This window comes from Orcinus orca, chromosome 17, assembly GCF_937001465.1.
Source record: "Orcinus orca chromosome 17, mOrcOrc1.1, whole genome shotgun sequence".
NCBI classification, from domain to species: Eukaryota; Metazoa; Chordata; class Mammalia; order Artiodactyla; family Delphinidae; genus Orcinus; species Orcinus orca.
This window is the reverse complement of record NC_064575.1, coordinates 37,018,842-37,040,306: the sequence shown is the minus strand read 5'-3', so window position 1 is coordinate 37,040,306 and position 21,465 is coordinate 37,018,842. Positions and strand designations below refer to the sequence as shown.

Sequence of the window (21,465 nt, the reverse complement as noted above, 5' to 3'; positions counted from 1 at the left end):
CCTTGCAAACATCTAGAGGTGGCATACTCAACAGGTGCTAGGGATGCTCAGAGGCTCAGAGGGGCCATACCAGGCTGCAGCTTTAGACAGGCACCCCTCCTTCTGGCACAAACACAAACTTCATACCCCTGGGTGCTGATGTAGTGACAGCTTGAATCTCACAAGGAGTCCCCTCCAGAAACCCAACATGCTTCAGGAAAGGCACTTGAGAGGGAGCCGACTTTTTAGCTACGGGGAGCATAAGGGTCAGCCAGAACATCTGGAGAAGGGACTAACTGAGCTTGGGTCCTACCAGGCAGGGAGAGAGCTGTGCATTAGGAAAGGATCACTTCAAGACAGAGATGAACAAAAAACCTGGAGATAGGGGTAGAGAAGGAAAAGAGAGGCAGAAATTGAAAGGGAGAACATAAAAACAGAGAGACCAAAAAAAAAAAAAAAAAAAGCAGGGAGAAAGAGACACAAGGAGAGAGACACACAGGAAGAAAGAGAAACAAGAGAACCCATAGTCACGCAGACCCTGAAACTCAATTTCTTCATCCAGAAGCCATCCATCTATACCCAGGGCGGCACAGGAGCCGTGGGGCCGAGGCTGCGGGAGCAGGCGGTGAGAGAGCACTGCAGCACCGCCCACCGCTCAGCGGGCCCGATCCGCCGTCCTCGCATCTTCCGCCGTTGCCCGCCTGCACCCGGAGCTAGAGGACCGCCCGGCCTTGCTCAGCGCACCCTACTGCCTCCCTCCAGGCGCCTTCTTGTCTGGCTCTGAGAATCGTCCTCAAAACCCAGGACTGGGGTTGGGGGCTGCGTTAGGGAGGTCGTGGGAAAGGATGGGCACAGGGTGAGTGCAGAAAAAGCGACTGTGTCTCGCAGTTAGCATGAGCTCACCTCCGGGCTCTGAGCTGGCAGAAGTAGAAAGCTGATCGCCCGGCTCCTGCCAGTGGCCGGATCGCAAAGGCAGTTTAGACGGTGCAAACAACTGCCCAGAGCAAATCACCCGGGGGCACGTCTGCGGGTGGCTTCTCCCCGCTTGAGGACAGTCCCCACGCCTTCCGCCCCATGCCCTCGCAGAGATAGGTGACAGGTCGGGAAATCCAACCCGAGCGAAATGGGCAATTCACGTCCAAATGTAGGTGAAGACCTAGCCTTCGGTTTAACAACTGCCTCCCTAAGCTCTTCTCGAAATTTTCCAAGGCAGCTGCAGCTTGTCGGGCGGCTTGGGGCAGGGAAGCTGGGGAGTTGAGAAATGCCTAGTTTCTAGGCGTCTTCTCATCTTTCATATTCCTTGCGCCTAAGTGGCTCTCACAGGAGCCCGGCACTTTTACAAGCCTGTTTTGGAACCATATTTCACTCGAATGCAAACCCATTTAAATCATCGCCTTGTTTTTCGGAGACTGTTTCTTGTCAATGGGGCCATAAATCCAGAATGTCAAGCCGGATGGAGTGGAGCGCGGACAGGGGAGAGATGGAAGGGAAAGGAATCAAGCAGGGAAAGTACCTCCTCGGGTGAGGTGGGAGGGATTCGGCAGGATCTCCAGGGTGGAAATGAGCGAAGGCTGACCAGACCCCGCACCCCTGGAGTCCAAGCCAGCCTTCAGGATAAAGAGCGCGGGGAGCTACGGCGCGCTCTGCCCCGGAGGGAGCGCCCCCCTACCTGGAAAAGCCTCAGGATGTTGGCTACCAGGATGGAGACCGAACTCCCCGAAGCCCCAATCACTCCAACTACTTTCTCGGGCTTGACGAAAACCGGAGGCTTGCCGTTGGTGCAGCGCACTTCGGAGGTGTCCTTCTGGATGAGCGCCTGGACGAAAGTGAGCGACTGTTCGAGCGCATAAGTGTCCCTGGAACAAGTGTCCAGGATCCGCGCTCCCAGCGTCACGTTGGGCAGCAGGTTGGGATCGCTGTTGATCTGGTCCAGGGCGTAGAGCATCGCTTCCAGCCTGTGGATCCCGTTCTCCCTCTTGATGTCGCCGCAGGGCACTCCGCTGGGACCCTTCGCGTGCACCGGGAACAGCCCCCCGAGGGTGACGTCCCCCTCGATCCGAATGGAGTGCGGGGCGTACATCTCCTGGCCGCGCGCCGCCGCCGCCAGCGCGCGCAGAAGCACCTCCAGCACGCAGCAGGGAAACTTCATCAAAGTCAGGGCGCGGAGCAGCTTCCCCAGCTGGACCATGCTGCTCCCGCGGCTGCGGTGGTGGCGGCGGCACTCGAGGGGACGGTGGCGGGCTCGCCGGAGTCCTGGCCCCTTGGGGTGAGCTCCTCCGGGGAAGCCCAGGGTCTCCTGCGGGCGAGGAGGGTAGGGGCGCCCGGGGAAGGGCAGCCGGCGAGGGTGGGGGGTCCCGCGGCGCCTGCCAGCTTGGGGCGCCGTGCGCTCTTGGGTTCCCCGGCCAGCGCGCCGCGCTCGAGCTCGCGCTCGGTGGCTTGCAGCTCGAGCTCTCCAACAGCCCAGCACTGGGGAGAGAGCGAGGATGGCTCTCGCTTTAAATGCGCGTTCGGCTCCCTCTCCTCCTCCGCCCACTCCCTCCCACCCTCGCTCGCTCTCAGGCTCTCCCCACCCTTCCCAGCGCCCACCCTCCCCAGGGTTTTGCATCATCACGCAGGGAGGGGCTGCGTGCTGAAGTAAGGGGGGAGGGAATGGATGGGCGGCTGTGGGGGGGCGGAGTACCTCCGATTGGGAGTTTCGAGGTCCCCAGGGAATCTGGGGATTGCAGGTCGCAGGCGAAGGCTGAGCTCCTGCTTCGGTCTCACTGTAGAAGCCGCTCGCTCGCCCGCCTGCACCCACACGCACATTCTAGGCACAGGGTGGCATCAGCCCCGGACAGGGCGGTTCTAGCTGGGGCTGACTGCTTCCAACCCTGAGGTCCGGAGCCGGGACTGTCAGCGCCGGGAGAATGCGAGGTAGTCGAAGGTGATGCCGCCAAGCATGAAGGGTAGTAGGGAGACCCCAGTCTGTACTGCTAATTCGTCTGTGCCAGTTTTTCCTAAGAAAAACACACATACACACAGGAGGCTGATTTATGACCTAAAGAACCTTTACGCAGAGACTTCTTCGGGGCCAGGCATTGGGCTAGCCTGTAGGGAAAGACGCCAACAAGAAATGCTGGGAATGGAAATGCATCTTTGGTCTTCAGGGGTTACTGTGGCCGGAGCCGGATGAAGTAACCCTGGTCTCCAGTAAATCTGTGGCGGATTCGCTCCTTTTCTTCCTTTCATCGCAAGAGATGGAACAACTGAGAACTCTGCAGAGCGCACTTTCTTCTCTGGCGCTGACAGGTGTAACGCTCCCTCCTACCCAGTTCCAGAGATGCTTTTGGGCTGATGTCAGGTTTCCTCGGGCAGGAAATAGCAAGAAAGAGGTGGCAGTAGGAGGAGCAGACAGAAATCTCCCCATCGATCCAGTGATCCAGTGATCCATTCTTCTTTTTTTTTTTTCTGGCTGAAGATTTGGGGGGTTTGGGGAGTGGAATCAGGATGCCAGAGCAGGTTGTAGTGCAGTTAGGAAGCTGTTTTTCAAAGGTGTCCCCTCCTGCAGGTCCAGCCCAAACTTGGCCCATTAAAGCAACAAGTGGCCCTAGTTCCTACACAAGGAAGGGCAATGTATCTGCCCTTGGTGCCCACGTGTACTGCTTATGGTGGTCTCTACTCTTGCTGAGCCTTTCTGTTGGAGTGCAGCGAAACTGCCTTATACAGAATTGAGGGCGCAGAGAAAACAAAAACAAGACTATACTTTCTGTTGTAATGTTAGTGTACTAAAGAAAAATGTCCTTGCACATAAACAAAACAACACACACACACCCCCCTAAAAAGTCAGAAGTTGGGAAGTTGGTTGTCTCTTCCACCAACCACCTGTCTGACCTTGGCACTTCTGTTCCTGTGCCTGAGTTTTACTTTGCCCATCTGTAAAATGATGAAATTGAATTGAATGTTTTACACGTTAACTTCTAACTTTCAAATCCTCTGTTGAAATAGGTCATGCACCTTTGGCCATGGTGTTCTTTTTAGACCAATATCCTTTGTTGCTTTATGTGTAGGGCACCCGCTTTTTGATACCCAAACAACACTTCAAACATTTCCTGGTACAGAGGATTTTATTTTTTTTCTTGTTGACCACCCATTTATCTTCCTTCTAGGGAGAGTCCAGTCCATCATTTTCTTTTCAGACATGCCCCTCCTCCAGGTTTCAATACTTAAGGTTTGAGGCAGAAAAAAACCTTCTGGCTACAGTGTTCAAGGAAGGGAATAGAGGCTAAGAGTTATGCAGGGCTAATCCCTGGACTTCTGCTGGGGTAACGAGGTTGATGACATAGGGTTACCACTGTCCAATAGACAATCCATGCCGGAGTTAAAAGAAAAAGGAGCCTCCTTCCTCTAAATGCTTTATGTATATCTTTTGGACAATGTTACACTATTTGATTTTGTAAAAACATACCATTTTACTGCCATCTTCAAGAAAAGTGATGTAAAAACTATGAGAAGCTACCCCTGTATACAATGTGATCATCCATCACTCATAGATGTGATGCCCTGCTATATAAGTGCACACCTTGTGCAACCTTATGCTGTGATGCGCCCGCCCCTTCCAGCCAGCCCTGGAGCTGCGAGCGTATAAGCCCGCAGCTGTGCCAGAAGCTTCCACATAAACAGGGAGATATTTGGATCCCATAATGAGAAATACCAGAGAGGAGAAAAGGCAGAGAGAAGAAGGGGTGGGGAAGAGAGAAAGGGACCTGGTTAGAACATGTGAACTCCTGGATCCACATGTGCCTGAAAGATTGCCTCTTTCTTTTCAATTATAGAGTATTTTATTTCTGTTGTTTGAAGTCAAAATATCCTCTTGTAACTCACCTATTCTGCTATTCAATACATTGGATCAAAAAGGCTGGAACAAGTGCAATAGATATCCTGGTAAGGCAGCATTAGCTAATTTGGAAAGGGGGAAAGAAGCAAAGCAATAGAAAGGCATCCTTGGGACACAAATACTGTGATCCTAGTATTTAGGCATCAGTACCTGAGGCTATATTTGATAGAGACTGTATCCTTATTTAGTTTTTAATTTAAGGCTATTTAGTAGGCACTTGGTGCCAAAAAATATATTTGAAGAGCTGTGTTACAAGTGAGAACACTTGATTTTTCACCTGCCCATGTGAAGATCTATGTTCTCCTCTTCCATTTCCAGGTCACAGCTTGCAACTGCTCAACAAATAGTTCTTGGCTGACTGTTGAATGTTGCCTTATTCTGTGTTCTCTCTTTGCTCTCCTCATTCTCCCCAAACATCTGGCAGCAATCATTATCTTCTTTTTGTTGCAGTCATCTGTGTGCATGTTTTATTTCCCTTGCTAAGCTGGAAGATCCTTGAGGGTAAGGGGCTAGCTATTATAAGGGGCTAGGTATTATTTATCTTTTTACCTCGGACAATGTTCAGAATGGTGTTTTGTACCTAAGAAGCACTCATGTGTTGAATGAGTCAGAATTGGTTTGCCATTCCCCACTGCCTTTATCTCACAATAACAGAAACATTAAGTGGGCAGAGCAGAACCGACGGCAAATAAATTGTCCTCTTAGTCACAGAATGCAGTTTCTAGAACTTAAAGAATAATTAGTCGATTTTGAAATAATTTTGTTTTACAAAAATTTCGTAAGATTGAAATACTCTAACCTTAAAGCTCTCGATCAACTCTAAAGGAGGGCTTTAATTGGCTCTTCCTGAGTCAAGTGTTTATTCCTGGGCCGATAACTGGGGCCATTGTCATAATAGAAAATGTGATTTGTTACCAGAGAAAGAGGAAAGTGATGCTGGGCTTGCAAGATATTTATATCTTCAGCCAGAGTGCATAGGATCTGGAACTTAATTGGTGACGCAGTATTTGTTTGAGATTATATGAATGAAAAATCTTTGTGTAAGAGTGATTAATCTAAAACTTGGCCAGTCATTGTCCTAGTGTCATATTAAATTGCAGGAGAATCTAGTTTTAGGCACAAAGATCATAAATATAAAATGTGTTCCCAGGTTTGATTCTGTGTAGTCAGTAATCTATACTCACCCACTCATTAATAAAAATGAAAGTTAAGGACTCAGTCCTAACTTATATGCTTAGCATTGTATTTTGCTAACAATCTCAGTTTTATTTTCTTTGTTCTCCCCTGTCCATCATCTTCTGCAGAAAATAATGTCTCCACTTCCAATTCCCTGTCTATTTAAATCCAATTTGTAATTTATAAAGTTGTCCTCCTTAAGGGCTGCTGCTTCTGCCACGGTAATGTACTCTGGCCATTATTATACTCTTCCATCTTTCATGGAGGTCTCCATCCATAGGTTTTGTTTTCATAGCTTTTTTTTTTTTGGCGGTACGCGGGCCTCTCACTGTTGTGGCCTCTCCCAATGCGGAGCACAGGCTCCGGACGTGCAGGCTCAGCGGCCATGGCTCACGGGCCCAGCCGCTCCGCGGCATGTGGCATCTTCCCGGACCGGGGCACGAACCCGTGTCCCCTGCATCGGCAGGGGGACTTTCAACCACTGCGCCACCAGGGAAGCCCTATACTTATGATTTTATATTTGCTTATTTACTTTTGTCTCCCCCCTCAGCTCAAGAGAGACTATATTCATCTGTGTTAATCACTGCTGTGTTTCCTGAACATGCCTATAAATCATGCTGAAGAATGGTGCCTGAAATTTGGTAAGGGATCAATCAATTTTCTTGGCTGGATGAAGAAATGTGTTCATAAATTAATGAACAGATCTTCGGGGCTTCTGACTTGAGGACTAATGGGAAGAGGATGGCAAATTGTTGGGACAGGGTACTGCAAGAAGTAGTATTTGGAGTACTCTGATAGCTATCCTAAAAGATAAGATTGTGTTCATTTAAGTAGTTCTAATGAGAGAGCTGGGAACTAGGGACACACAGCATTAAGGTTTTTATAATGCATTCTGTAGAGTTCTTTTTTTTTTTTTTTTTTTTTTTTTTTGTGGTACGCGGGCCTCTCACTGTTGTGGCCTCCCCTGTTGCGGAGCACAGGCTCCGGACGCGCAGGCCCAGCGGCCATGGCACACGGGCCCAGCCGCTCCGCGGCATGTGGGATCTTCCCGGACCGGGGCACGAACCCGTGTCCCCTGCATCGGCAGGCGGACTCTCAACCACTGCGCCACCAGGGAAGCCCTGTAGAGTTCTTTTTAAGTCTGTACAAATATCATTGAAAATATATGCATACATATACACCTCTGTTACTTTACTCAGCGCTTTACGAGAGTCCCTCAAGGAAGGGGTAGTAGCAACTCTCAGTATCCTTCCTTTATGATGAGCTTAATTTATTCAAAGTTACATCATAATTTATTTGTAACTGTGAAACTAGACTTAGTTATTGAATAGACCCTCCCTAGAAACGTATGACATTAATAAAACCAACAAAACTTTGTTCAGTTTCCAATGATAGACACTACAGACTCAATTATGGGCCATCCAGTTTAATGAAGGGAAGAAGTGATTGAACAAATATAGAGCAAACAGAATATGAAGTTTTATCCTCCATTAATATTAGTAACGGATAGTGTGGGCTCCAATGCCTTCAAGATAGCTTGAGACCATCATCTCTGTGTCATGGGCAGGGGGATGTTCAGCCAGGATGTCTTTCACTGTCACTGAGAAAAATTTCCATAATATATAATGATACCTACTGAAACTGATATGGGGCATTTGGGTAATAAGGAATCCATTAGCATATTTTTCCGGAAGCCTTGACTACAAAACGAAGACAGTAGATTTGGACACTTTCAGCCATGAAGTTGTTTGGATAGTCATCTTTATGCCTAATGAAATAAGCTTATTTCATCTCTGCAGCTTCCCGTATACCATTTTCCCACCTCTGTTTTATGTTTGGAAAGACTTTTAGAAATTGAAAGTCAAGTTAAAAAGTGAGTGACAACTTAAATGATATATGGAATATTTTGCTGACTTACAAGAGCATGCAGAATTAAATATGACCCAGTTCAAATGTTTATTTTAACGTGTATGTTGAGGTGGCGTTTCCAAGGTGCCAGAAAATGAGAATTCACCTTCCAGTGTGTGTTACCAGTTCTGTTCATTGCACAGAATCATCTTCATAAAACATACTGTTTTCTATGTACCTGGTATATATCTCAATTAGTTTGAAGAATTTCTCAGATACCTCTTAATATGTAGTGCTCCAATTCCAATCTTGCCATGTCCTGTACCAGTGACACAGCACACAGGAGTTTTATTTCTCTTTATTTCTCTGGGTTGTTCAGAACGCAATGAAAGAACAATGGAATGGGATCCAAGAGATCAGGGTTCTTGTCCCAGATTTACCATAAAATAATTGTGTCCTCTTGGGAAAATTATAGTCATTCTAGGTCCCTTTACTTTACTTTGACAGAGCTGCACTAGATGACCCCAAATAATATAGCACTCTTTCAGTAGTCGCTTAGATGTTATTGGTATTCTGAAACAAATGAAGACAATGACACATGGAGCTGTGCAACATCTCTGTAACTCTGTTGTCTTAGAGTTGCCTCCATTTTACAGATGATAAGATGACTGTGCATAGAAGTAGATGTTTGGAACCAGCGGTTCCAAAGTAAGTGGAGGTAAACCACAAATTTCCCTCCTTCCTGAAGCTCACTTAGCCAAAACATAGGCTTCTGAATATTAAGCTGTAAAGCATATTATCGGTACATTTTAAAAGAAGCTATTCTTCTAGGATTTCCAATTAATAGCAGGAGGTTTTGAAATTCTTAAAAGATCATCGAATTTTGTGAGATTTACAGCTCTATTTTCCTGTCAAGCAAGTTGTATTAGTGCCAGACAGTCATCTGAGCTTCTGGATGCTTCTCTGAACCTCTTGCAGTTTTCTTCTTGCTATCTGAAATTCATGCCAGATAAGCCTTTTTCTAGAGCGTATGTACAGACTTGTGTATTTTTATATAGGAAAGTGATGCAGTGAGTCAAGTCGGGGGTTAAGCCCTCATTCTCAGAGTGGTATTGAGCTCCTGGTGAAATATAATCATCATTTCCTCAGAATCGAAAAGCGGTTATCTCAGGTGTATAAATAATCCCATTAACTATTTATACATTTACGTATGATACATGGATTTATTGTACCTACGAGGTGTGTTCTCTTTGGGAAGTACAAAGCTCTTAGAGACATAGGTTGTTCATTTTTTGCTTTCCCACAAATACTGTGACCCTTTGAGCAGGAAGGTCTATATTTTACTAACATCTAGAACCAGCAGTTAACACGGTGTCTAAGATGTAGTCAATAAATATGAAATAGATAAATGAACACATTTTTATGTAAGGGCCAGGACATGGACAAATAGAAATTTTTCATTTTCAGTCACAAAGCAACAACAGACATAAAAATGATACAGACAACAAGTGCTATGGTCATTCAAAGAAGGCATAGAATAGATAGAAGGATCTCCTCTATGGCACAGGGAACTATACTCAATATTTTGTAATAACATCTGTATGGGGCACCTGCTCCACACCAGGCCCTATGACAGGTGCTTACATACTTTCCCTCTCCCCCATCCTATGGGGAAAGTACCTCTGCTATAGATTTAACATTTGCCTCCCCCAAAATTCATATGTTGAAATCCTAACCCCCAAAGTGATGGTATCAGGAGGTGTGGCATTTGGGAGGTCATAAGGTCATGAGGGTAGAGCCCTCATGAACAAAATTAGTGCCCTCATAAAAGAGACCCTGCAGAGGTCCCTCGACCTTTCTGCCATGGGACGTTACAGAGAAAACACGCCAACTGTGACCCAGGAAGAGGATACTCACCGGACTGTGAATCTGCTCGCACCCTGATCTTAGACTTCCAACCTCCAGAACTATGAGAAATAAATTTCTGTTGTTCATAAGCTACCCAGGCTCTGGTATTTTGTTACAGCAGCCCAAATGGATAACGATCACCTCTGTCCTTAGGTTTCAGACCCAGAAACTCAACTTTGTAGAGGTTACGAGAACCCTAAAGCCACTCAACCAGGCAGAGGCAGATTTGAAATTTAAGTCTCCAATTCCACATGTAAGTCTATCAGACCCTGTCTCCAGACATGATGTCATGAACAAGAGCTAATGCAACAAAGAGTTTACACGCAGCAAAACAATTAGCAAACAAAGTAAGAATATAGTAGACCGACTGTTTTGGTCACCCAATAGCCATTCACCACTCTTCCAGTTGAACAGAAGCCATGCCCCATGGGCACATTCAGCCCTGCTGTTTTCACTTCCCAGATTTGAGGGGTAGGAAATTATTATCCCTCCTGGCCATCAGCACCCTGACCTCTACCACCCACCGGGCCAGCTTCAAGAACAGCTGGATCCACCTGTTCAAATGAAACAGGTCTGCTCTCTGTGGTGTTGGCTTGTAGTTCAAGCAGCTCTCCCCACATGATAGCAAAGCTGGCTCCCAGCAGTTGCAAGCATGAATCCTACCAGCCTAGCAGTCCCAACAGATACCTTTTAAGTATTTGTTCCCCAAAGCTCCAGTTAAAAGTCCTAGGCTGATTCCAATTTGACCTGCTCTGGACAAACATTTTCTTTACAACCAAGAAGGCTGCCAGACAAAATACAGGATGCCCGCCTCGTTAAAGCTGAACTTCAGATAAACAGTAATTTTTTAAGTAGAAGTATGTTGCATGCAATGTTGAAGACACCCTAAAAAGTCGTGGTTTTCATCTGCGGTTCAGCTTTAACTGGGCGTCCCGTGTGGGCTTTGCCGGCTGTGGTGGGCGCCAAGCGGGGTCGGTGGGGACGGGGGTGGGGTGGGGGGCGGACTGTGGCCCGAGCCGGGTTGCACACCCAGCCCACAGCGTGCAGGGAGAGAGGGGCAGCCTCATCTCCGCTGCAGGAGCTGAGACGGGGAGAAGGGGAGCGCCCCAAAAGGAAACCAGCTGCCCCTCCCAGGAGAGAGGAGATGGCTGTTCAGCAGCCAGAAACAGCAGAGGAGCCAGAGCACAGAAGCGGCGGCCTCTGAGGACGCGGCGCACATATTTCTGGTGGGGAGGGGCACGCGGGCCTGTCCGTGGGAAAGAGGGGAGCCCGCGCCGGCCCCTCCGCCTCCCGAGCCTGTGCGTTTCCCTAAAAGAGCAGCAGCTGTGCAGACTGACGGTTCACAGTTGTGATAAATCGCCTTAGGAAAGCACTTCGATTAAAGTCACATCTAACTAGAACGCAAGAAGTCACCCCTGAACAAATCAATGGCGAGAGGGGCAGCTCTGGGCGCGCACCCACCCCGCTGCTGTTTTGCTTTGCCCGCAGGACGAGGGACGCTCACTGGGTCTCGGCGACAGCGCGCTGTCTCAGCTGGGGAAGAGGCGCTTCCTCAGGACACATGCAAAACCCAAAGTGTGAAAGGAGGCCTTTATTCCATTCCTTTGGGGGATTTCTTAATGACGTAAAGCCCAACTTGGTTTCAGATCTGCCTGTCGTTTCCGTGACAGAACCTTCCTGGGGGGTCCACCAGCAGCGGGGTGGCCAGGCGCCACAGGGCTGTGCTCTCCTTTCCAAGCCAGTTCATCTCAATCTGTAGCATTTTCAGAGAAACTCTCGGATAGGTTTTCTCCAACAGGTTCTTTTTCCTTCACTTTATAAAGTCATTCTCCTGCACAAAATGAACGGCCTGAAGACATCACTGAGCCTCTTTTTCTCCCAGGGTCAGGGCCAGCACGGCCCCCAGACCACAGGGGCGCAGGACCTCACAATGGGCTTCAGGCCTTCCCCTCCCCTCCCGCCCCTCCCACCGCGCCCTACCCCTCCCCTCCTCCCCTGCAGAAATCACATCCCTTTCTCCAGACTCCCCACTTCAGCTTGACTTCCAGCAGATCTTTACCCTGCCAGTTAGTAATTCAGGACTAATAAGGTGATTGCTTTCATTTATGGTAGCAGTTGTGGGGGGGGGGGGTGGATGAAATGGCTTTGCCCCTATTCTTGTTGGAAAAATAAATCACACCCACTGTCACTTGAGATCTTATTTTCCCCCCAATCAAGCAAATTAGCAGCGTGGTTCATTTTCCCAGCATTCACTCCTGAACAGACGGCAGTGCCCTGGAACGTGGCTTAGAGCTGTGTGGTCAGTGCAATTGTTTGGGGCTGTTTGTGCCGACAATGAGAAGAGACGCCTTGTCTCCGGAAAGAAAAGTGGCCCTTGTCTTGCTTAGGCCAACGAGCTGCCCAGAGCGCTGCCCGCCTGGCTTCTGAGGAAGATGTACACCGCCATCTAGTGGATATGGGGGCTCACTGCAGTGTGCTCGTTCTCCCGCCTTTCCTTCTGGCAGGTAACAACAAGAAATAATGCTTCTTGTAAGTTCTCAAAAATAGGGGAGGTCTTATATCACCAGGAGTGAAATGTTTGCCTCAATGTCTGTAATGAAAGTGCAACCCCATGCTTGCACAACGTCTGTCTTGTCAGTAGCCCTCTTTCATCCCGATGTTTAGGTCCAAGACAGGATCGTCATTGTCTGAGCAATGGGTATCTCTCCGAAGCTGGGTAGTTCTCCCCTGTCCCAAGTAGTGTGGGAGGAGACAGTCAGCACCTTCACAGACGCCTTCATCTCTGCAGCCTCGCCATCACTCCTCATCTCGCCCACAGCAAGCCCGATTCCAAAGTGCACAGGGTAGAGGCGTTCGAAAGTTGGCTTGTTCAACCAGGGGCATTGCCACTTCCCAGAGGGAGCCAGAAACACACCCACATCCTAAGACTCTTTTCAGTCTTGGCGTTGAGCGGGTTCCCACTCTGTCCCCTGACTACACACAAGTCAGTGTCTTTTTCCTATCCGCTCATTCTACCTACATGAAGAGCACGTTGATCTCCCCAGTTTTAACACAGGAACCATGATTTTCTTGGGTTTTGTGTATGTGGGGGGAGAGAATGGGAGAGAGAGCAAGTACATCCCAATATGGAAGGGCTTGGGGCCGTGGTTCTCAACCAGGGGCAATTTTGCACCCAGGAGACATTTGAAAGTGTGTTGGGACACTTTGGATGGTCACAGCTTACGCGAGGCTAAAAGTCCTTCCATCACAGGACAGGCCCACAGCAAAGAAGCATCCAACCCCACCCAGCAGTCGTGCTGAGGCTGAGAAAGCCTGGTTTAGGCTCGCAGATATCGCCCTCCAGCAAGCCGGTTGGAACACTGATTGTGCTCAAATGGCCCACACTGCAGAGGCTGTGGATAGATAATGCATCCTCTCCCAAGTCAGTACTGACCGCCGTTTTTCTTCTTTTAGACTCTTCCATTTTAAACATAATTTAGCTGTCTCTTTTTCTTCCCTCTGCTCTGCTGAGAAGAGAAAGGATTGGAAAGCGGGAGGGGAAGGTGACAGAAAAGGAGGATTAGAGGCCTGACCTGTTTCTCCTGGAGAAGCTGGGCACATTCCTCTCTCACACGTGCTTTGTGACCCAGCAAGGTACAATTAAAAGCACAATAATTTGCTTGTTATTCAAGCAGGCATTAGTCCGGGTAATGGCGTGCTTGGTGTAAGACATGGATTTCCGTGTTCGGAGCTAAGCACAGGACTAGCTGAATTCTCCATGGAGAAATCTTGATTTGTTCAGGTCTTTCATGTTTTCTACAGAGAAGGGATTATGTCTTCCTAAAGAGGGGCGTTGCTTAAAAAGCTACAAAGTGTAAGAAAAGGATTTAGGGCAGAGCGGCCTGTGGTTACGTAGTTGAGGGGTACAGGGAATTTCAGAGCCAAGGATTATTTAAAGCCATAGAGTTAAAAAAATAATTGCTTTAGGGACTTCCCTGGTGGTGCAGTGGTTAAGAATCTTCCTGCCAGTGCAGGGAACACGGGTTCGAGCCCTGGTCCGGGAAGATCCCACATGCCGTGGAGCAACTAAGCCCGTGAGGATAGGTGCCAACTGGCACTCACCAGCCCAAGAGGTTTGTCTGCTCAGCCGCGGGGGTGGGCGGGGCTGCAAGCTGAGGATCGGGCTTTAGTCGGAGCGCAGGGAGAGGACTGGGGTTGGTGGCGTGAACATAGCCTGAAGGGGTTAGTGCACCACGGCTAGCCGAGGTGGGGGGGTGGGGAGTCCGGGAAAAGATCTGGAGCTCCCGAAGAGGCAAGAGACTTTTTCTTCCCTCTTTGTTTCCTGCTGCGCGAGGAGAGGGGATTAAGAGCGCTGCTTAAAGGAGCTCCAGAGACGGGCGCGAGTCGTGGCTAAAAGCGCGGACTCCAGAGACGGGCAAGAGACGCTAAGGCTGCTGCTGCCGCCACCAAGAAGCCTGTGTGCGAGCACAGGTCACTATCCACACCCCGCCTCCGGGGAGTCTGTGCAGCCCGCCACAGCCAGGTTCCCGGGATCCAGGGACAACTTCCCCGGGAGAACGCATGGTGAGCCTCAGTCTGGTGCAAAGTCACGCCGGCCTCTGGCGCCGCAGGCTCGCCCCGCACTCCGTGCCCCTCCCTCCCCCCCGGCCTGAGTGAGCCAGAGCCCCCGAATCAGGGGCTTCTTTAACCCCGTCTTGTCTGAGTGAAAAACAGACGCCCTCCAGCGACCTACACGCAGAGGCGGGGCCAAATCCAAAGCTGAGCCCCTGGGAGCTGTGAAAACAAAGAAGAGAAAGGGAAATCTCTCCCAGCAGCCTGAGAAGCAGTGGATTAAAGCTCCACAATCAACTTGATGTACCCTGCATCTGTGGAATACATGAATAGACAACGAATCATCCCAAATTGAGCACTTCAAGAGCAAGATTTATCATTTTTTCCCCTTTACCTCTTTTTCTGAGCGTGTATGTGTATGCTTCTCTGTGAGATTTTGCCTGTATAGCTTTGCTTCCACCATTTGTCCTAGGGTTCTATCCGTCTGTTTTTAAAATTTTTTTCTTAATAATTATTTTTATTTTAATAACTTTATTTTATATTACTTTATCTTCTTTCTTTCTTTCCTTCCTTCCTTCCTTCCTTCTTTCCTTCCCTCATTTAGACAAAGAATCATCCCAAATTGAGGAGGTGGACTTTGAGAGCAAGATTTATGATTTTTTCCCCTATTCCTCTTTTTGTGAGTTTGTAAGTGTATGCTTCTGTATGAGATTTTGTCTGTATAGCTTTGCTTCCACCATTTATCCAAAGGTTCTATCCGTTCGCTTTTTTTCTTAATTTTTTTCTTAATAAGTATTTTTTAATTTAATAACTTTATTTTACTTTATCTTATTTCTTTCCTTCCTTTTTCCTTCCTTCCCTCCTCCCTTCCTTCCTTCCTCCCACCGTCCCTCCCTCCCTCCGTCCTTTCTTTCTTTCTTTCCTTCTTTCCTTCTTCTTTCTTTCTTCCTTCCTTAAATTAAATTCAATATAGATATTTAAATTTAAGGTAAAATTAAATTATAATTTGAAATTATATGTGGAGTTTTATTTCCTAAAGAATATTTTGGAAATTTCAACTCCTATTTTAACTTATATTTTCAGAGAAGGTATTTGGTCCAAATGAAGAATATCTTCAATTATTGTTCTTCTATTGCAAGCAAAAAAGGATTTATACTTCTTTTCATGAAATATGGTTGTTTGACAACAGAAGGATAAATATTTTATATTTTTAGAAACAACAGTCAGGCTACTGATATTCTTAATGAGTTTTAATAAATCTGAATGCTTCTTATCATCTACTCTTTAGCTGGTACCTGAGGAGTTGTATACCTCCCTGAAGATATGTGCTCCAGACCCATAAATATGCAGTTCACAGAGCCCACCACCAGAGGACAAAAATGAAGTAAAATCTTGAAACCATGTAGTGAAAATAGTGGGAGTTTAAATAAAAGCAACATTTCACAGTATGCTTTTCTGACCAACGTTATATCTAATACCCTAATGGATTATATGTACATGGATTCTGAAAAGTCAGCAGCACACTTCACTGGTCAATTTCTATGATAAGGGGAACGGAATTTGAGTGTAGAAAAACAGTATACTTACATCTTAAAATTCCACCCCTACAGAATCTACTCACTATTGAAAACTGGTAAGAATAATAGCTTTCTGTGTCTCAGTGACCAGTTAACATTTTCAAGAGTAGAATTTATCTTCCTATGATGTTCAAATACACAGGAAAAATGCATATCTAGGACAATGGATAAACTCTATATGACACGAGAAAATATTCAAATGGAAAAAGTATAAGTATCTACAAGGCACAGTTTTATATGCATTAGTGTGGATATATACATAAAGAAGCTCTAAGAAACATAAAAATCACTTCCAGGAAGTAATTTTAGGTAGAAGAGAATTAACATGGATGAGGAAGAAAAGAGAGTTGGTTTTAAAATAGTTTCATTTACTTGTGTTTTTTTTTGTTTGTTTATTTATTTTTTTATTTATTTGGTCTTTGGAATATAAGAAAACAGTGGCTTTCAGATCAGTATCCCAGTGGAACAAAGGGACCGAGGTCTATCCTGGAGCCCAGCCATTGTTTGACTATCTTGTAATAATACTGGTGAAATACAACCAAATCATTTGAACTATAAGCATCCTCTCTGACAATAAATTTAAGACACCAACATTATATATTAAGGAAAGTAAAGAGAGAATACTGTTTTCTTTAGAGAGAAAATACAGATCCTGGACCAAATCAATAATGTCAGCAAACCTCATGGGTATAAAATATTCTGCTGCCTATCATTTAGAACATGCCTCTAGAAGAGGGAAACTGGGCGATAATTTCCCCAGATTTTATATTTAATTCAAATATTTTAGATAAGAGGCATCTCTAGTAAAACACTGTATTATTGATTCTTTCCAATATGATAGCTCAGAGGAGTTCCTCTTTCCTTCTCAAATACATATGGGGAAATGGAGGTGGGTGTGGGTTAGAGGAAGTATCTAAATAGAGCATAATAATCAACAGTTTGTTTTTTTTAAAATAGAAATTTCTATTCAAATTGTTTCCAGAGACAGAAACACACAGAGACAATTCCATGTGACAACAGTGAAAGAGACCAGAGTGATGCAGCTGCAAATCAAAAAACTGCCAACACCAGTGATTGATGGCCACCACCAGAATCTGGTTAAGACAAAGAAGGATCCTCCCCTTGAGGCGTCAGAAAGAACATGGCCCTCTCAACACTTTGGGTTTGAACTTCTGGCCTCTAGAGCTGTGATAAAATAAATTTCTGTTCTTTTAAGCTAACAAGTTTGTGGTATCTTGTCATGGTAGCCCTAGAGATGACAGTATTTGATTCCTGAGCTGGCAACTGTATTTTGACTATGTAATGACTATTCCAAGATAATCAACAGACACAAAGATAAAGGCAAAACTGAGACTAAGCCCAGTTCTTTTTATTCCCAGAATAATAAATGATTTTTTAATTAATTTAGATCTCTTTGTCTAACCCCTCTGCTTTTCAGAAGAGTATGTGGGACCAATCAAGTATTAATATGTTATACTTTCACTTTAATTCATCTCAAATTATTTCTAATTCCCCTTATGAGTTCTTACTTGACCCATGAATTATTTAGGAATATATTCTTTAATTTCCATTTGTGATTTTCAACAAATTTCTTTCTGTTAACGATTTCTTATTGCATTCTGTTTTCATCTGAGAGCACTCTTTGTATTGTTTATGTCCTTTAAAATGTACTGAAATTTGTTTTATGGCCTAGCATATAGTATATCCATGTGCATTTGAAAAGAATGTATATTCTGATGCTGTTGGGTGGAATATTTTATAGATGGCTGTTAGGTCTACTTGATTGATAATGCTGTTCAAGGTTTTTATTTTCTTGTTGATTTTCTGTCTGTTCTGCTATTGAAAGAAGGGTATTAAAGTATCCAACTATTATTGTAGAACTGTCTGTTTCTCTTTTCTGTTGTGTCGATTTTGCTTCATTGTATTTTGAAGTCCTGTTGTTAGGTGCTTATAAGTTTATAATTATTATGCATTCTAGATGGAATAATCACTTTATCATTTTAAAATGTCTTTGTCTCTAGTAAAAATTTTCATCTTAAAATGTAATTTTATTTTATTTCCATTTCTCTAGGAGGTGGGTCAGAAAGGATCTTGCTGTGATTTATGTCATAGAGTGTTCTGCCTATGTTTTCCTCTAAGAGTTTGATAGTTTCTGGCCTTACATTTACATCTTTAATCCATTTTGAGCATATTTTTGTGTATGCTGTTAGGGAGTGATCTAATCTCATACTTTGACATGTACCTGTCCAGTTTTCGCAGCACAATTTATTGAAGAGGCTGTCCTTTCTCCACTGTACATTCCTGCCTCCTTTATCAAAGATAAGGTGACCATATGTGCGTGGGTTTATCTCTGGGCTTTCTATCCTGTTCCATTGATCTCTCTTTCTGTTTTTGTGCCAGCACTATACTGTCTTGATTACTGTAGCTTTGTAGTATAGTCTGAAGTCAGGGAACCTGATTCCTCTAGCTTCGTTTTTCGTTCTCAAGATTGCTTTGGGTATTCGGGGTCTTTTGTGTTTCCATACAAATTGTGAAATTTTTGGTTCTAGTTCTGTGAAAAATGCCAGTGGTAGTTTGATAGGGATTGCATTGAATCTGTAGATTGCTTTGGGTAGTAGAGTCATTTTCACAATGTTGATTCTTCCAATCCAAGAACATGGTATATCTCTCCATCTATTTGTATCATCTTTAATTTCTTTCATCGGTGTCTTATAATTTTCTCCATACAGGTCTTTTGTCTCCTTAGGTAGGATTATTCCTAGATATTTTATTCTTTTTGTTGCAATGGTCAATGGGAGTGTTTTCTTGATTTCACTTTCAGATGTTTCATCATTAGTGTATAGGAATGCCAGAGATTTCTGTGCATTAATTTTGTATCCTGCAACTTTACCAAATTCATTGATTAGTTCTAGTAGTTTTCTGGTAGCATCTTTAGGATTCTCTATGTATAGTATCATGTCATCTGCAAACAGTGACAGCTTTATTTCTTCTTTTCCGATTTGGATTCCTTTTATTTCCTTTTCTTCTCTGATTGCTGTGGCTAAAACTTCCAAAACTATATTGAATAAGAGTGGTGACAGTGTGCAACCTTGTCTTGTTTCTAATCTTAGTGGAAATGGTTTCAGTTTTTCACCATTGAGGATGATGTTGGCTGTGGGTTTGTCATATATGGCCTTTATTATGTTGAGGAAAGTTCCCTCTATGCCTACTTTCTGCAGGGTTTTTATCATAAATGGGTGTTGAATTTTGTCAAAAGCTTTCTCTGCATGTATTGAAATGATCATATGGTTTTTCTCCTTCAATTTGTTATTATGGTTTATCACATTGATAGATTTGTGTATATTGAAGAATACTTGCATTCCTGGAATAAACCCCACTTGATCATGGTGTATGATCCTTTGAATGTGCTGTCGGATTGTGTTTGCTAGTATTTTGTTGAGGATTTTTGCATCTATGATCATCAGTGATATTGGCCTGTAGTTTTCTTTCTTTGTGACATCCTTGTCTGGTATTGGAATCAAGGTGATGGTGGCCTCGTAGAATGAATTTGGGAGTGTTGCTCCCGCTGCTATATTTTGGAAGAGTTTGAGAAGGATAGGTGTTAGCTCTTCCCTAAATGTTTGATAGAATTTGCCTGTGAAGCCGTGTGGTCCTGGGCTTTTGTTTGTTGGAAGATTTTGTGTGTGTGTGTGTGTGTGTGGTACGCGGGCCTCTCACTGTTGTGGCCTCTCCCGTTGCAGAGAACAGGCTCCGGACACGCAGGCTCAGCGGCCATGGCTCATGGGCCCAGCCGCTCCGCGCCATGTGGGATCCTCCCAGACCAGGGCACGAACCTGTGTCCCGTGCATCGGCAGGTGGACTCTCAACCACTGCGCCACCTGGGAAGCCATCTGGTCCTGGGCTTTGGTTTGTTGGAAGATTTTTAATCACAGTTTCAATATCAGTGCTTGTGATTGGTCTGTTTATATTTTCTATTTCTTCCTGATTCAGTCTTGGCAGGTTGTGCATTCCTAAGACTTTGTCCATTTCTTCCAGATTGTCCATTTTATTGGCATACACTTGCTTGTAGTAATCTCTCATGATCTTTTTTATTTCTGCAGTGTCAGTTATTACTTTTCCTTTTTCATTTCTAATTGTATTGATTTGAGTCTTCTCCCTTTCTTTCTTGATGAGTCTGGTTAATGGTTTATCAATTTTGTTTACCTTCTCAAAGAACCCGCTTTTAGTTTTATTGATCTTTGCTATTGTTTCCTTCATTTATTTTTCATTTATTTCTGATCTGATTTTTATTATTTCTTTCCTTCTGCTAACTTTGTTAGTTTTTTGTTCTTCTTTCTCTAATTGCTTTAGGTGCAAGGTTAGGTTGTTTATTCGAGAGGTTTCCTGTTTCTTAAGGTGGGCTTGTATTGCTATAAACTTCCCTCTTAGAAGTGCTTTTGCTGCATCCCATAGGTTTTGGGACATTGTGTCTGCATTGGCACTTTTTTCTAGGTATTTTTTGATTTCCTCTTTGATTTCTTCAGTGATCACTTCGTAATTAAGTCGTGTATTATTTAGCCTCCATGTGTTTGTGTCTTTTACAGATATTTCCTGTAATTGATATCTAGTCTCATGGCGTTGTGTTCGGAAAAGATACTTGATACAATTTCAATTTCCTTAAATTTACCTAGGCTTGATTTGTGACCCAAGATGTGATCTATCCTGGAGAATGTTCCATGAGCACTTGAGAAAAATGTGTATTCTGTTGTTTTTGGATGGAATGTCCTATAAATATCAATTAAGTCCATCTTGTTTAATGTATCATTTAAAGCTTGTGTTTCCTTATTTATTTTCATTTTGGATGATCTGTCCATTGGTGAAAGTGGGGTGTTAAAGTCCCCTACTCTGAATGTGTTACTGTCGATTTCCCCTTTTATGGCTGTTAGTATTTGCCTTATGTATTGAGGTGCTCCTATGTTGGATGCATAAATATTTACAATTGTTATATCTTCTTCTTGGATTGATCCCTTGATCATTATGTAGTGTCCTTCTTTGTCTCTTCTAATAGTCTTTATTTATTTATTTTTTTTTTGCGGTACGCGGGCCTCTCACTATTGTGGCCTCTCCCGTTGTGGAGCACAGGCTCCGGACGTGCAGGCTCAGCGGCCATGGCTCACAGGCCCAGCTGCTCTGCGGCATGTGGGATCTTCCCGGACCGGGGCACGAACCCGCGTCCCCTGCATCGGCAGGCGGACTCTCAACCACTGCGCCACCAGGGAAGCCCCAATAGTCTTTATTTTAAAGTCTATTTTGTCTGATATGAGAATTGCTACTCCAGCTTTCTTTTGGTTTCCATTTGCATGGAATATCTTTTTCCATCCCCTTACTTTCAGTCTGTATGTGTCTCTAGGTCTGAAGTGGGTCTCTTGTAGACAGCATATATAAGGGTCTTGTTTTTGTATCCATTCAGCTAATCTGTGTCTTTTGGTGGGAGCATTTAGTCCATTTACATTTAAGGTAATTAGCGATATGTATGTTCCTATTCCCATTTTCTAAATTGTTTTGGGTTCGTTA

General features: G+C 44.9%; 1 protein-coding gene and 1 long non-coding RNA gene across 2 annotated transcripts; one reads left to right on the top strand and one right to left on the bottom strand.

The window, feature by feature from the left end:
• Positions 1-1,151: 1,151 nt before the first annotated feature.
• LOC125961681 (metabotropic glutamate receptor 7-like) lies at positions 1,152-10,404 on the bottom strand. Its single transcript, XM_049700485.1, has 2 exons — positions 10,296-10,404; positions 1,152-2,445 (listed from the first exon to the last, which is right to left on the bottom strand). Exons 1-2 carry the CDS (start codon positions 10,402-10,404, stop codon positions 1,589-1,591), a joined length of 966 nt encoding a protein of 321 aa, XP_049556442.1. The 3' UTR covers positions 1,152-1,588.
• A 5,401-nt stretch (positions 10,405-15,805) lies between these two features.
• LOC125961849 (uncharacterized) lies at positions 15,806-17,315 on the top strand. The gene is made up of 2 exons (XR_007472925.1): positions 15,806-15,968; positions 16,895-17,315. It is a non-coding gene; the product is annotated as an uncharacterized LOC125961849 (long non-coding RNA).
• Positions 17,316-21,465: the final 4,150 nt, after the last annotated feature.

Coding starts and splice junctions, on each gene's coding strand:
- LOC125961681 (XM_049700485.1), bottom strand. CDS start 10,404: ATGTGGGGAGAGCTGCTTGAACTACAAGCCAACACCACAGAGAGCAGA. Junction 2,446..10,295: donor TGGCCCGGTGGGTGGTAGAG/GTCAGGGTGCTG, acceptor CTCTCTCCCCAG/TGCTGGGCTGTTGGAGAGCT.